A 15070-nucleotide genomic window follows, 5' to 3' on the forward strand; every position below is an offset into this window, starting at 1 on the left:
TGTTTTCATCATTCTTCATCTTCTTTTCTGTCTTTTTTCTTTCTTTTTTTGAGAGATAATGTATTTAGGGATAGGCAGCTCTTAGCTCATAACCAAAGATAAACAAAAAAATGAGAAGCTTATGGTTTAGAAAATCAGTTCTTGAGCTGGGCACCAATGGCTTATGCTTGTAATCCTAGCTACTCAGGAAGCTGAGATCTGAGGATCATGGTTCAAGGCCAACCTCAGCAGGAATGTCCATGAGACTTTTATCTCCAATAAACTACTCAGAAAAAGCCAGAAGTGGTGTTGTGGCTCAAGTGGTAGACGGCTAGCCTTGAGCAAAAGAAGCTCAGAGACAGCATCTAGACTCTTGAGTTAAAGCCCTAGGACCGGAAAAAAAGAAATAAAAGAAAAACAGCTATTGAAACTTAACATTAAATTCTACATATAGCATTAAGACTAGCACAGTTGGGGCTGGGAAGGTGGCTCAGTGGTAGAGTGCTTGCCTTGCATGCATGAGGCCCTGGGTTCGATTCATTAGCACCACATAAACAGAAAAAGCTGGAAGTGGTGTTGTGGCTCAAGTGGTAGAGCTCTAGCTTTGAGCTGAAGAGCTGAGGGACAGTGCCCAGGCCCAGAGTTCAAGCTCCATGACCACCAACAACAACAGAAGACTAGCACAATTTCCAATTTTCATGGGGTGGGAGGTATCACATCCAAAGAACCTGAGTTCCTTTACTTCTGTTCCAGTATTGAAGTATAGTGGATGAGCCATGAGATAGCAGTTTTATAAAATAAATGCAACTTTTGTAGTGCCAGATACAGAACCTAGGACCTTGTACATTCTAAAACAAATGCTCTACCATCGAGCTAAAGCCCCCTATCCCCTCAAATCAATAAAATCTTAATGATCATTTGTCATTTTCTCAGAATATGTATAAAGATTGCCAGGCTCTAACAGCCAGTGGCAGATTTGTTACTGGAATTCCTTGTCCTGATTCCAGTACATTTCTTACTATGTCAGTTTTGCCAGTAATCATTACTGCAAGGTAAAGTCACATTCCATGGCATTGAAGTCCTCAAAAGGCCTAGAACATACATAAAAGATACATGGTACACAAGACTGACAGTTCCTTCTGGTGCCTGGAGATGTCACTGATGATTATGACACTTTTCCCATTGAGTCTGGTCAGGAACTTGGGCAGCTATTACCAATGAATGAATAGACATTCAAGATGAAACCTATTTATCATCCTTCCTCTAGAGGGAGCAATAGTGTCATGAGCCAATGAACTCTGGTCATGATCTGTCTTCTTAAGATGAGCTGAAAACTCTCAACAGAAACTTCAGACCCTTTATTGCTCTTCAACTGTCCCCACATCCCTGAAGAAAGAGGTATTGTCTGCAAGCAGGTTTTTTCACAGCATAGGTCTGCCAGACGGAGCAGGTGCAGGATTAGTCACGACTCCAAGCCAGGCAAAGGTAATTAAGAAAAGCTAAATTTATATTAAATTATCATAAAGTCCTAAAATACTGAACATAGTGGTTAAATAACTTCAGAAAGTCCAATCTCTCCAAGTGAGTAACGTTAAAACCATTACACATGAACATGGGAGGATCACTTCCATTAGTTTAGGACAGAGAGATTTTGCTTTTTTTACAGAGTAAATCAGTGCTCAAATAGATATTTCCTCAAATATGTCCTTTCTACATTCTGAACAGCCCAAGTGCAAAAAATTCTTCCACCCTTCCAATCAAGAAAATGCCACTCTTTTTTTCCTCCTCCCCAACCATGAATCTAAGGATTCTTTCCTCTTTTAGTGCCTCTTCGAAGGTGAAATGTTACCTACCATTTCCTTCCAGAATTGGCATTCCCATATTCCCAACTTGGTGCACAGAAAAAGTCTTCTTGGCCTGATTTAGTTGGTACTGGGGGCTGACAGTAGGGCTAAAAGCTTCACATCCGTCTCTAGTGGTCTTAGAACTGACCAAAAGATATTTGATCATCTTTTTCACTCATACCCCTTTTGATTGCTGAGCCTTCAATACAAATAACCATGGGAGAGTCTTCAAATCCAAGAAGTTTCTCTTAGAAATCCTCCCCTCCATTCACAGGCCTGTGTCATCTCTCCTGCCACTTCTAATTCCTGGATAGAAGAGAACTTTCCCTAGGCTGGGAGGGTTCATCCATGGTTCTTTCTACCTTTCTACTTCTTACTCACCCCACCACTTTAGAGACTGCTGATGTCACAAGGTTAGGTCAGAAGAAGTAAATTGAGCCTTCTCCAAAGTGGAACCAGAGCCAGGGAAAAATTTTAGGACAAGAAGAAGTCTCAGCTCCACTGACAAATGCCTGAGACCTCTGCTCTTGTTGTATGTAAGCATAAACCAATTGGTGGCATCTCAGTGTCAGAAAGAAGTCACTTATGGCCAGGAAAAGAGTTGGCATAAGAGCTCATGAATAGACTCGATCACCTGAGAAAGAACATAGGAGTTTCAACTTTATGATACTTGAGTCCCTGGGTATCCCCTATCTCTAATTGTTCTTTTTGACCATTTATGAAAACTTCAGGACCTTCTTGGATCACTTCCCTCAGAATCCCAGAGAATGGGGGTAGGGGTAGGGGGAAATTGGCAGAACAATGAAGTTTGGGTGGGATGCTGTGTTTGGTCTAAGAAGAGTTCCTTAGATATTTTGGAGGCTCAGTCTCCAAAGCTCATTATTCACTGAAGCCACTGGCTCATAGCCTGTTTAAAGGCTTAGAAAAAGTACTGACCAGTGGTGGCACCAGGAAGAAATTCCTATAAGTGAATAGCCATAGGATAGGGCTTCCAGTCATCAAAGGTAGAAATGGCTCCAGATATTCCAGCAGGAAGAACAATAGTTTGAGCCACACCCACATCTCACCTATATCTGCAGCTAATGGACTCTTAGATGAAAAATAATGTCCACTGCCAGCAATGGACAGTACACCCAGACCCAAGAGCCCCCAAAAGCTTTTTCACGAGGCTGGAGGTTTTCTAGATACCCAGACCAGCTGGGTGGACTCTTCCATTTTCTCTCAGGCTTCATCCATTACCTTTCTCTTTACCCATGACCTTGTGCCCCAGCCCCTGGTGGTCCAGTTCTCAGAGAAGCCATTATGTCAGCTGTAATGGCAGAAGAGTGCAGCCCTGCATCATCGGCTGCATCAGGCCTGTGGGGCAGACACCAAGGGTACCAGGGGAAGGGGAGGTGGGCTCTACACTGATCCCAGTCTCTGGGGGCACAAGATGGAGTGAAAGAGGTGAGTTGGTGGTAAAAATCCAGTCTACATTCTTGAGATGTGCCCTCATTTCTTGTGCCCGTATTGCTATAGACTCAGATGGAAAAAGAGCTCCTGTGGATGTCTTGGGAGCAATTTTGGGATGGGAGGAGGAAGATGAGCACATGGAAAGGGGGCCTGCTGTATAAGCGAGCGCAGGGACCGGAAGTCCATAGGGGAGAAGAAACAGGCAGGCAGGAACATTTAGACCTGGCTCTCTGAGGAGAGCTTGCGTTCATGTTTCCAGCCTGTGTCTGGCAGAGAGCCCCGTCTTTCTGGAGTGGCTGCAGTGTGGACGCTGCTACACTCTGATTGCTCTTCCTGTAGCAGCTGCTCTCTCTCCGTGTCATCCAGGGAGCCAGAACTGGCCTGGATGGACACTGTGTCTGTCTTCATGCATACATGGTCTCGCAGAAGGCCCCCCCGAGAGCTTCGCAGCTGCTTAAGGTCATCCCACTCTGCATCATCCCCAGACAGAAGGCAGATTCCCTCCACAATTTTGATCTTCTCCTTGGTATAGTTGTGGTCAGGCCCACCCTAGGGTGAAGAATGGGGATATAGTTAGACATCAGTCAGTTGGCTTTCTACATAGGTTTTTAAGATGAGCTGGGGTAATAGGGCATGGAACACAAAAACCCACAACTGAATGAGGAAAGAGCAAGACTAGGAATCCTCGCCTCATATATGATTACCATTATTATACAGGGAGAAGGAGAACCATGACTTCTTCTAGTCCTGGCTATGTTGCCTTTGGGCAAATACTTAACATCTGTAAAACTCAGTCTCCCCATCTGAAACGTGGGAAGAAAAAAGCATTTGAACTTCACAAACAATTTGTCTCTCTAACTCATTTTTTTTTTTTTTTTGGTCCAGTCATGGGGCCTGAACTCTGGGCCTGGGCACTGTCCCTCAGCTCTTCAGCTCAAGGCTAGTGCTCTACCACTTGAGCCACAGCGCCACTTCAGGCTTTTTTCTTTTTACTTATGTGGTGCTGAGGAATCGAACCCAGGGCCTTAGGCATGCAAGGCAAGCGCTCTACCACTGAGCCACCTTCCCAGCCCCTTCACAAGCAATTTCTATGGGGTTAAATGAAGCAATACATGGAATGCAATTGTTGAGGTGCTGGGCATAGGATGCATGGAAAACATGTTAGCTATGGTTACGTGGTTATTATGGTTTATTAAAGGGACATCATGTTGATGTAAATAATCAAAAGCAATTGGCAAAAGCAATTCAATATACATGTACTGAGGATTTTGAACTACTTTATGTGCTGGTTTGTTACATTGTTACTGTGGTTTATTAATGGGACATCATGCTGATGTGAATAATCAAAAGCAATTGGTAAAGGCAATTCAGTGTGTATGTATTGAGGATTTTGAACTACTTTATGTGCTAGTTCTTAATGATCTCTTTCTAACTTTGTTCAGGGGAATACTTCGAAGGTAAGACAGGAAAGCTCTCAAAAATTCTCCTATTTGGATTCAAAATGTGCATTCAGTGAGGCACCTTAACTTGTTACCATTTGGGGCAGGCCTGCTTCAATGAGCTTTGGGAGCATTCCCAACCAACTTAGATTATTCCAGGGATAGCCCTGACTTTTGTCGGGCTGCTTCATTTATGGACTCCTCAAAAGATAGCTTCACTCCCAGTTTATGGGGGATGTCAAGCAACATAGCATGACTTCCAGGAGCAAATAGGCCATAGTTTGGGTTCTGTCCCTGAGATAGTGTCCCTGCCCAGAGCTCTGCAACCACTGCTTTATATTAGTATATTCCAAAGGTATTTTATTGAGCTCCTACATTAAACAAAGAAAAGGTGCTTTGATGATGATCCCTGCTTTCTAGGAAGTAACAAGTCTGCTTTCATGCAGAAAGAAACAACAGAGAGCACAAGCATACACAGGCACCCATTCACCTAGCACACCCCCTAAAAAGGAATTATTGTAAAACTAAAATACAGGCCACTTTGAATTGTCATCACAGAGATACACTGAGTGAGTCAAGGAAAGATGGGCACATGGGACTAGCAATTTTAAAGATACCACTCCCTCTACACACACACACAGCAACAGGTACCTGGAATCAGGAGGCAATCAGAAGAGAAAGGGTGAAAGGCTATCAGAGGGGTGAAAGAGGTGCTGAGGAAGAAGCAGATAATGGAAGAAAAGGGGTCACACAATTATCATTTCTTTTTTGATGATGATGCCAAGGATGGAACCCAGGGCCTTGTGAAAAAGCTAAGCAGGTGCTCTACCACTCAGCTACATCCCCAGCTCCTCTTTTTATGTCTAACTACTGGCTTTCATTATGATTACCCCACCCTGGGGTATCCAACCCTATAGAAATCTAAGAATCTTCAAAGTCTTTCTCAGAGATATTGAGGAGTTTATCATTTCTATAAGTTATCTATGAATAATTTTTTTCTCTCTCCCCCTCCTTCCCTTCTTTCCTATTTTCTCCCCCTTTTTTTTCCCTCCTTCCCTCCCTCTCCTCCTCTTTCTTTAGGTAGTACTGAAAATTGAATTCAGAGCCTTATACCTGCTACTTATACTGTAACATAAGCCACTCACCTAGCCTTGAAGGTTTTCTTTGTAACTACAATGAAAGTGTTTTATATATGGTAATTTCTAGTTCCAAAAAACACAGAATTGCTGTATAAAGTATAATCATTATGCATGAATCCCTGCTGGTGTGAGAGTAGTTTTGACTGTTCAAGACAGGCCTGACTACGGTCTTCTTAAGTAACAACTCCTGGTGAAGGCTGTAGGATTTTAGAACACACAGGTCAGAAGTGGCGCTATAGCTCAGGCTCCAGTGATAGAGTGCTGCCCTTGAACAAAAGATGCTCAGGGACAGCATTCAGTCACAGAGTTCAAGCCTCCGGACCAACAAAAACAACAAAAAAGTTTAGAAGACAGGTTAAGAAAATTTGAAATTCCAAACTATAGATCCACTGTGGAAAGGGAACTATTTTTAATACCTAAATATTCAGCAAGTAATTTTCTTTTCTTTCTTTCTTTTTTTTTTTGGTCCGGTCACAGGGCCTGGGCACTGTCCCTCAGCTCTTCAGCTCAAGGCTAGCGCGCTACCACTTGAGCCACAGTGCCACTTCCGGCTTTTTTCTTTTTGCTTATGTGGTGCTGAGGAATCAAACCCAGGGACTCAGGCATGCAAGGCAAGCTCTCTACCACTGAGCCACCTTCCCAGCCCCCAGCAAGTAATTTTCTACTGAAGTAACAAAGCAGAAAGACAAAAGCAAATAAATTGTCAGCATTTTAGAGAAATCTCTTAAAGACTCTGAGATAAAAGGAAAGACAAGTAGAGAAAAATCAGCTGTTCTCAGCCATGTTATCACTAGCTTGGATCAGAGACTAGAAAAGGGAAGCTAAGTGTGTTTGTTCACACCTGTAATCCTAGCTACTCAGGAAGCTGAGATGTGTAGGATTGCAACTCAAAGCAAGCCCACATAGAAGTTCATGAGACCTCCATCTCAAAAATAACCAGCTAGTGTTTTGTGATAGAACACCAGCAGAGCAAGCAGCTCAGCAGTGCAAGGCCCCGAATTCAATACCCCCATATACACATTAAAAGAAGGAGGAGGAGGCGGAAGAGAAGGAGGAGGAAAGAAAGAAAGGAAGAAAGGAAAGAAAGAAGGAAAAGAAAGGAAGAAAGAAAGAAAAGGGAGAAAGGGAGAGTCCAAGAGATCTTGGGCTTTTTTTTGGGGGGGGGGGGGAGGTACAGTATAAGACAGCCCCCTTGTTTCAGAGTGAAACAGAGAAATGACAGCTCTAAAAAAAGAAAGAACAGCTGGATGCTGGTAGCTCATACCTGTAATCCTAACTACTCAGGGATCTGGGGATCCAAGTTTGAAGCCAGCCCAGGCAGGAAAGTCTATGAGACTCATTATCTCTGACCAGCAAAAAGTCAGAAGTAGAGCTGTGGTTCAAGTGGTAGTGTGCCAGCCTTGAGTGAAAAAGCTAAGGGATAGTGTCTGTGCTGAGTTCAAGCTCTTGTACTGGCACACAAAAAAAGTAAGAACCTATGACTCAGAAAAAACATCTCCTGGCAGGGAGATCCATACCACTGCTTTCAGACCTAAATCTTTCAGGAGCTGTTTTCTAATCTTGCTTTCACTAGGGTCCCTCAAAGAATCTAGATTTAGGTTTCTAAGGAAACCTAAATTATACTTAACCCTTCCATTCACTCTAATTTCCCAAATAGCAGATGAGACCATTATCAGCCCTTACTGATCTATTCAGGCAACTGGAATGTAATTCCTCACTACCTACATCTGCCCTTAACACTCCCTCCGCCCCCCAAACCCCTTGAATTTAAAGTTCCACATTTACCTCTTTTTTATAACACAGTTGATTGTACATGGCTGGTTTAGGGATAGCTTCAATTTTTACTTCCTGAGTGGAAGTTCGGTAGGAAGGGTTGCTGTAAGTCAGGTTCTCCATTCCAGGATCAGTAAATTTGGATTTTTTGTGTCTTTAGAAGAAAAACAAGAAGAAATTAGCTCAGATGTTTATGAGAGTTATTACCTGGAAAAGTTGTAATGTGTTTTTAATTTAATATAATTTTATTGTTATTAACGTATTAGAGGGTTATCATTTCATAAATCAGGTAATGAGTGCCATTTTTTTTTGGACAATGTCACTGGTACCTTCGCTGGTGGCTTTCGCCTGGAATCCTAGCTATACTCAAGAGGCTGATGAGCCGGGCGCTGGTGGCTCACACCTGTAATCCTAGCTACTCAGGAGGCTGAGATCGGAGGATCACGGTTCAAAGCCAGCCCGGGCAGGAAAGACTGTGAGACTCCTATCTCTAATAAACCACCAGAAAACCGGAAGTGGCACTGTAGCTCAAGTGGTAGAGCGCTCGCCTTGAGCTGAAGAGCTGAGGGACAGCGCCCAGACCCAGAGTTCAAGCCCCACGACCGACAAAAAAAAAAAAAGAGGCTGAGATCTGAGGATCCTGGTTTGAAGCCTGCCCGGGCAGGAAAGTTTCCAGTAAACTACTCAAAAACAAACAAAAAAAAACCCCAAAAAACAAAAACAAAAAAAGCAACAAAAACAAGCCAGACTTTTTGTGTTGTGACTCAAGCAATAGAGTGCTTGTCTTGAGCAAAGTGCCTGAGTTCAAGCCCCAGGACTGGCAAAAAAAAAAAAAAAAAATTTGTGGCATTGACAGATTAAATAGGATATATTCTGTTGCAGCAGCAACAGAAGAATCTAGACTTTTTGTTGTTGTTCTTTTGCTGTAAGCTGTGTTTAAAGCAATTGGAGGAAAATACAAAGAAAAAGGCACACAAAAAGATCCTAAATTGAAAGCTGAGTGCTGTTGGCACAGGCCTATAATCCTAGCTACTCAAGGAGCTGAGATCTCAGGATCATAGTTCAAAGCCAGCCCAGGCAGGAAAGTATGTGAGACTCATTATCTCTAATTAACCAGCAAAAAGTCAGAAGTAGAGCTGTGGTTCAAGTGGTAGTGTGACTACCAGAGAACCAGAAGTGGTGCTGTGACTCACCGTGAACAAAAAAGGTCAAGTACAGAGCCCATACCCTGAGTTCAAGCTCCATGACTGACAAAAAAAAAAAAAAAAAGATCCTGAGGTGAAAATGACACATTCAACTTTCCCAAATGATTGCTACAGAGCAATACTAGATCAACCAACATTATAGTAGAATGTTATATTTGTGTAAAGAGACAACAATCATTTCTAGTATGTAACAAAAAGGGTTGCTTTGCTATGGTCTTGAGGAAATTGTGACTGAGAAATAAGAGTTAGTATACAGGTTTCAATTTTTTTCTTCCATTGCTGTCTCTTCTAGTGCTCCAGCTAGGGATGCAAAATTAAAATGAGGCTGTTCATGGGCTGTGTAGGTAGCTTAGTGTGCTTAGAGTGCTTGCCTAGCATGAATGAAGCCCTGGGTTCCATTTCTTAGTAGCACATAAAGAGAAAAAGCTGGAAGTGGTGTTGTGTCTCAAAGTGGCACTATGACTCAAGTGGTAAGAGAGTTAGCCCTGAGTAAAACAAGTTCAGGGACAGTGCCCAGGTCCTCAGTTTAAGCCCCAGGACTGGCAAAAAAAAAAAAAGGCTGTTCAGATGTTGAATCAGTGTATTACATAACTTCAGCAGATCCCAGATATACAGTAAGGACAAAAGAATGGAAAGCCTTTACAACAGAACTGAGCTCACCTATACAGCATCAAAGCTGCAATAACCACCAAAATCAGCAGAATACTGAGCAATCCACCAATGGCATAGCTGATATGAAGTCCTTCACCTAGGGAGAAAAGAGAGACACTAGCAGAAACTATTGGCCACCTTCCAGATGGTGCTGCAGAAGATGAAGAGCTTCTGCATACTACCAGAAGATAGTGGAGGTGCTTACTACTCAGAGGTAAGGTGCCACAGGAGGTAGAATGAGGAGGCCAAGGAAAAAAAAAGCTCACTGCCAGCATCTCCAATCCCATTCACTCTGTGGCTTAAAGCAAGAAGCAAAACTTCCAAGCCTATGTTCTCTCATTAGTTAACTATAAACAATAAATTCCTCATAGGGCCAGTAGAGTCAATGAGAATGTATCTATATACAAATTCAGTAGCCACCACCCATCATATACTTATTTTGCATTCTGCCATTCAGTTACCCATGGTCAACCATAGCCCCAAACATTGCTATAATGCAAGAAAAAAATCAAGATGTTTGGAGAGACAGTACACATATTCATATAGTTTTTATTACAGTATTGTTATAGTTGTTTTATTAACTACTGTTGTACCTAATTCATAAAGGAGACTATATCATAGTTTATGTATGTATCATGTACATATTTATAGTACATGTGTAGGAAAAGATATAGTATATATAAAACTCAGTACTATCTGAGGTTTCAGGCTTTCACTGGTTGCCTACAATGTATCCCAAATAGATAAGAAGGACTACTGTTCCTGAACACATAGATATGTAAGATACATCTTGCCTATCAAATGCTTGCCATATAGAAAGCAGACCATGAGCTGTGGCTATTTTATCTCTTTATGTATTTAGTCTATAAAAAATAAATTCATCTCCCACGGGAGTCCTCATGATTTATCAGGGGAAAGAATCTTTGCATCTTCTTTTCTGAAACAGTTGGATCAACAGGACTTACCTGGGGCAGCAGGTATGGCTTCATTGGAATGTACACAGAGGCCCAGCAGGGCATCCCTATCTGAGCACCTGTGAGCATAAAAAAAAATGTGAAGGCTACTTGTTATTCACAGGAGATCTTGTTCTCTTATAGGAAGGAAAGAAAGGCCTGTGAGTGGGCTTTCAGGTTTGAAAATGTACCAGGTGGAGGATATTAGAAATATACTAAGGGCAGGACCAGAATAGAGAAACCAGTGTGAATCAGTGATTATAAGCCATTACACTATGGTTACACTTATGAACCTTTATAAATGAAAAGCAAGTTTGGGAGTGAGCTAGAAGTCTGCAGAAAGACTACTAAGGACATCAATGCCAGGATTTCTTTTTTCTTCTTCTTCTTCTTTCCTTCCTTGCTTCCTTTCTTTTTAAATTTTGTGAGGGTGCTAGAACCTGAACTCAGGGCCTGAGTGTTATATCTTAGCTTTTCACTCAACACTGGCATTCTGCCACTTTTGCTCCACTTCCAGCTTTTTGGTGGTTAATTGAAGATAAGAAGATTCTCATGGATTTTCCTGAGAATCTTAGAGTCATGTCCTCGGAACCATGGGCTAACTTGGAACCATGATCTTCAGATTTCAGCCTCCCAAATAGCTAAGATTATAGACATGAGCCACTGGCACCCAGCCGGCATCAGATTTTCTTAAACTATCAGAATGACTAGGAAACAGCCATAAGCCAAGCAAATCTAACTAGTTAAGGATTATCTCAAAGTCTTTATATCATGAGATCTGAAAAAAACTTTCTTCTCTTCTTTTATCAGAGAATATGCAAGAAATCCAGAGTGCTCAGAGAACTAATTTGACATACTCAGAAGGTAATTTCTTCATGGCAACAAATAGGCAATTAATTGTACCTCCTAAAAGCCAGGAGAAAAACTACCTGCAACAGCACAAACAAAGATGCACTGAAGGTTCAAATAGAACTCTGGTCATTAGAAAAGATCTAAGAAGGGAGTCAAAAGTTTTCCAAATAAACTTAGGGCCTGAGGGTGTACTTGCAGAACATGTGAGGTTTGATCTACAGGAATGAAAACTTCCATACCATTAAATTCCTAAAGAAAGCCCAAGATTAATAATAATTGATAGTACTTCAAAGAGAAAAGTACATGTACATACTTGAGTGTTGTCTTTACTTCAGAGAGAGTGCACATAAGCAAAGGTATTTGATTGTGTACAAATCATAGAACTCTGGAGACACTCATTTTAGATTCCTCTTTTGAAATTATTATATTTCTGCTTTCAGAATTGAAATCAAGTGAGCCTGGTGCTGGTAGCTCATGCCTGTAATCCTAGCTACTCAGGAGGTTGAAATCTGAGAATCACAGTTCAAAGCCAGCCCAGGCAGGAAAGTCTGTGGGACTCTTATCTCCAAATAACCACCAGAAAACTGTAAGTAGCACTGTGGCTCAAGTGGTAGAGCGCTCACCTTGAGCTGAAGAGCTCAGGGACAGCGCTCAGGCCCAGAATTCAAGCCCTACAACCAACCAAAAAAAAAAAATTAAAATCAAATGTTAATTACCTTTTAAACCCCTTTAATTTTATTGTTTGACGTGTGTGTGTGTGTGAGTGTGTGTGTGTGTGTGTGTGTGTGTGTGTGTGTGTGGTGTGTTTGTGTAAGTTGCTAGGGATTGAACTCAAGGCCTTGTACTTGCTAGGCAAGTGCTTTGCCATTTAAGCTGTGCCTCCAGTCCTGAAATATATTTCATACTTGACTAAGAATTACCTGAGTTTGTACTTATTTAATGTGTGTATGGGTGTGTGTGTGTGTATATGCATGCATGTTTGAATGCCAGGATCATTATTAGCTAAGGCCATCACATCCATAGGAGACCTTTTTTTTGTTCCAAGTTATAAAACTACAACCTCATAGACCACTATAGGACAAGACTACACACTAAACCTGTGACATGTGAGCGAGGAGAACATCTAGAGGAAGAGGGAATAATGCATGTGCAAGACTCTTCCTGAGTGACTTTTCTTTAAAACTGTACTTAAAAAATTTCTTGCCCTCAAAGCTAAAAAGGGATTCATTTGCAACAATCTACAAGTCTAAATATCACCTCCTATCCCAAAATAGCAAGGACCGGGGGTTCATCATGTGATGCCAGGATTATCAAGCTGGGACACCGGTCCTGTGCCGGGTCGGGGGATCATGGTGATTGACATCATAGACACCCCCCCCCCCCACATCCTGTACTTACCTTCCTCCCACCTCTTCCAGAGATGTGCGGGTCCTGATGGTAGAAGAATGCAAGGTGGTGGGCAATGTATTGGGTAACACTGGGCTCTTTTCACTCATGCTGGTAGCTCTGGGGGCTGGGGGCACCAGGCCGGGTACTAGAAAGAGAAGAAGCTTGGAGTAAGCTGTTGGAATCTTTACATATAGTTCTTTTACACACACACACACACACAAATAATTACTTTATTTGTCGGTCATGTAGCTTGAATTCTGGGTCTGGGTGTTACCCCTCAGCTTTTCAGCTCAAGGCAAGTGCTCTACCACTTGAGCCATAGCACCACTTCAGTTTTCTGGTTGTTAACTAGAGATAAGAGTTTCACGACCTTTCCTGCCCAGCCTGGCTTTGAACTATGATCCTTAGATCTCAGCCTCCTGAGTAGCTAGGATTATAGGCGTGAGCCACTGGTGCCTGGCAATTACTTATTTTATTATGACATACATAATCTTTTTTTTTTAATGATCATAGGGCTGATTCTATGTATAGTTCTAAGAGTGGCAGCTGTAGAACTTAACAAAGCAATCTTTTAGCTGCTCTAATCTCCAAACCCCAACTTAATACTATAAATAAAAAGGGTTTAAATTCAATATTAATAGTTCTGGATAGGCTAGCTAGTCCACAAAGGTCAAGAGTAAATAGTTAAGCACTGATTTCAGTTCCCATAACAGGGCTCTGTAATCAAGAGCCCTGATTCTTTTTTTTTTTTTTAGTCTTGGGGCTTAACTCATGGCCTGGGCACTGTCTCTGAGCTTTTTTGTTCAAGGCTAGCTCTCTGCCACTTCCAGCCACAATTTTCTAGTTGTTAATTACAGATTAGAGTCTCACAGACTTCCCTGCTAGGTTTGAATCGCAATCCTCAGCTCTTAGCCTCTTGAGTAGCTAGGTATTGGCGTGAGCTACTAGTGCTGGGCTAAGAGCCCTGATTTCTATGGAAGTGAATGCTACAGATCAGACAAACCCAAGTCTAAGCAATTCCAAGACCTCATTGCTTCGGTCATCCTCTATGCAACCTTTTGTAGGTGGATCCCACCAGAAACATCAAGTTGTGGCTGCTGATTCCCTATCTTTCCCAGGACTTACTGTTCCAGAAGCCACTCAGTCTGACTCACCAAGGGAACAGGGTCGGCTGTCTGGCTCATCAGGACAGGCACACACAAAATCCAAGGCTCTGGCAAAGCAGAGGTGGGTACAACCACCATTGTTCACACCACAGGCATTGGTCCCTGGAAGCAAAGCAAATATGCGTCTGGTCTGGGACAGAACTGGCCCTTCCAACTTAACACTCCTGAAAAAGGAGGAAATCCAGGGGCACCCATTCCCAGGAATAATAGGGCAAGAAGGAAATAATCACAAGAGGAGTAAAAAGGTTGTAAGAGTTTGAAACATGAGCTGAAAGGCTCTCTTGGAGTTCTAGTTGTCTTGGTCCCTAACAATCCTTGGGACAACTATCCCCAGGCCCACTGACGGTGTGGAAGCAGACTCAGTACCCAGAGGCCCACCTGTCTGCCGCTGAGGGGAAACCACGATGATATCCATGAGCCCTTCCACATTTGCCAATACTGTCTCCTTGTTGCGGCCTGAGTACTTGTCAACACGCTGGATCGACTTGGTCTGCCAGTCTGTCCAGTAGATCCACCTGTCCTGCTACTCAATAGGGAACCCAAAAAGAGGAAATATTCAGCAGTCAGACCTCAGAGCCGCTTCTGTGCCAAGTCAATTCTGTGAATCCCTAGATAGGATATTGCACTAACTCCATAGTTTGCCATTCTCTCCTTTATCTGTTCTATACCTTGCTGCACTTCCAGATGTAGTTAAACATTCTATGGTAATTTGTTTATATTTCTCTCTACCCTACCCAATTCAAGATAAGAATGTGTTTCATTCATCGCTTAGTCTGCAGATGAATGAATGGCTGTCTGCCGAGCAAATAACAGTAAAATTGGAAGTTCTTCTAGGTCCCTATTCTTCTTGGCCTGTTTCTCAAAGCCCTGGCCCAAATCTCCATTGCTTTTGTGGCCAATGCAATGATTGTGAAATTTTCAATCATAGGTGGGAAGGGCAATAGATATTTCTCCTCTCTATCAGAAACTTCAAAGGAAATTTGTAGATTGAAAAATGATACTCACTTTTAACTTACTATTAAAAAGCGCCTGATAAAAGGTTTTAGGATGGTAGAATATCATTTATTTTACATGGTTGAGGGTGTGTGGCTCAGTGGCATTTAGCATATATGGGGCTCTGGATTCATTCTCCAGAATCAAAAAAAAAAGAAGAAGAAAAAAAGAAATAGAGATCACAGAGTGGATGATATTTGTCGGATACATACTGCGATCCTCAGACCTCAGACTC

General features: G+C 42.2%; 1 protein-coding gene across 1 annotated transcript in view; it reads right to left on the minus strand.

Annotated features, from left to right (window-relative positions):
- Positions 1-1322: 1322 nt before the first annotated feature.
- The window catches only part of Lrp4 (LDL receptor related protein 4), a 43603-nt gene continuing 29855 nt past the window's right edge, over positions 1323-15070 (minus strand). The window contains exons 32-38 of the mRNA XM_042675624.1: positions 14221-14365; positions 13831-13944; positions 12686-12821; positions 10448-10515; positions 9492-9579; positions 7639-7780; positions 1323-3824 (exon numbers count right to left, since the gene is read on the minus strand). Coding sequence (XP_042531558.1) covers positions 3492-3824; positions 7639-7780; positions 9492-9579; positions 10448-10515; positions 12686-12821; positions 13831-13944; positions 14221-14365 — 1026 coding nt within the window. The 3' untranslated portion in view covers positions 1323-3491. The remainder of the gene's footprint in view (positions 3825-7638; positions 7781-9491; positions 9580-10447; positions 10516-12685; positions 12822-13830; positions 13945-14220; positions 14366-15070) is intronic.

Source organism: Dipodomys spectabilis, unplaced genomic scaffold (assembly GCF_019054845.1).
Source record: "Dipodomys spectabilis isolate Male_0828 unplaced genomic scaffold, ASM1905484v1 ptg000030l, whole genome shotgun sequence".
NCBI lineage: Eukaryota > Metazoa > Chordata > Mammalia > Rodentia > Heteromyidae > Dipodomys > Dipodomys spectabilis.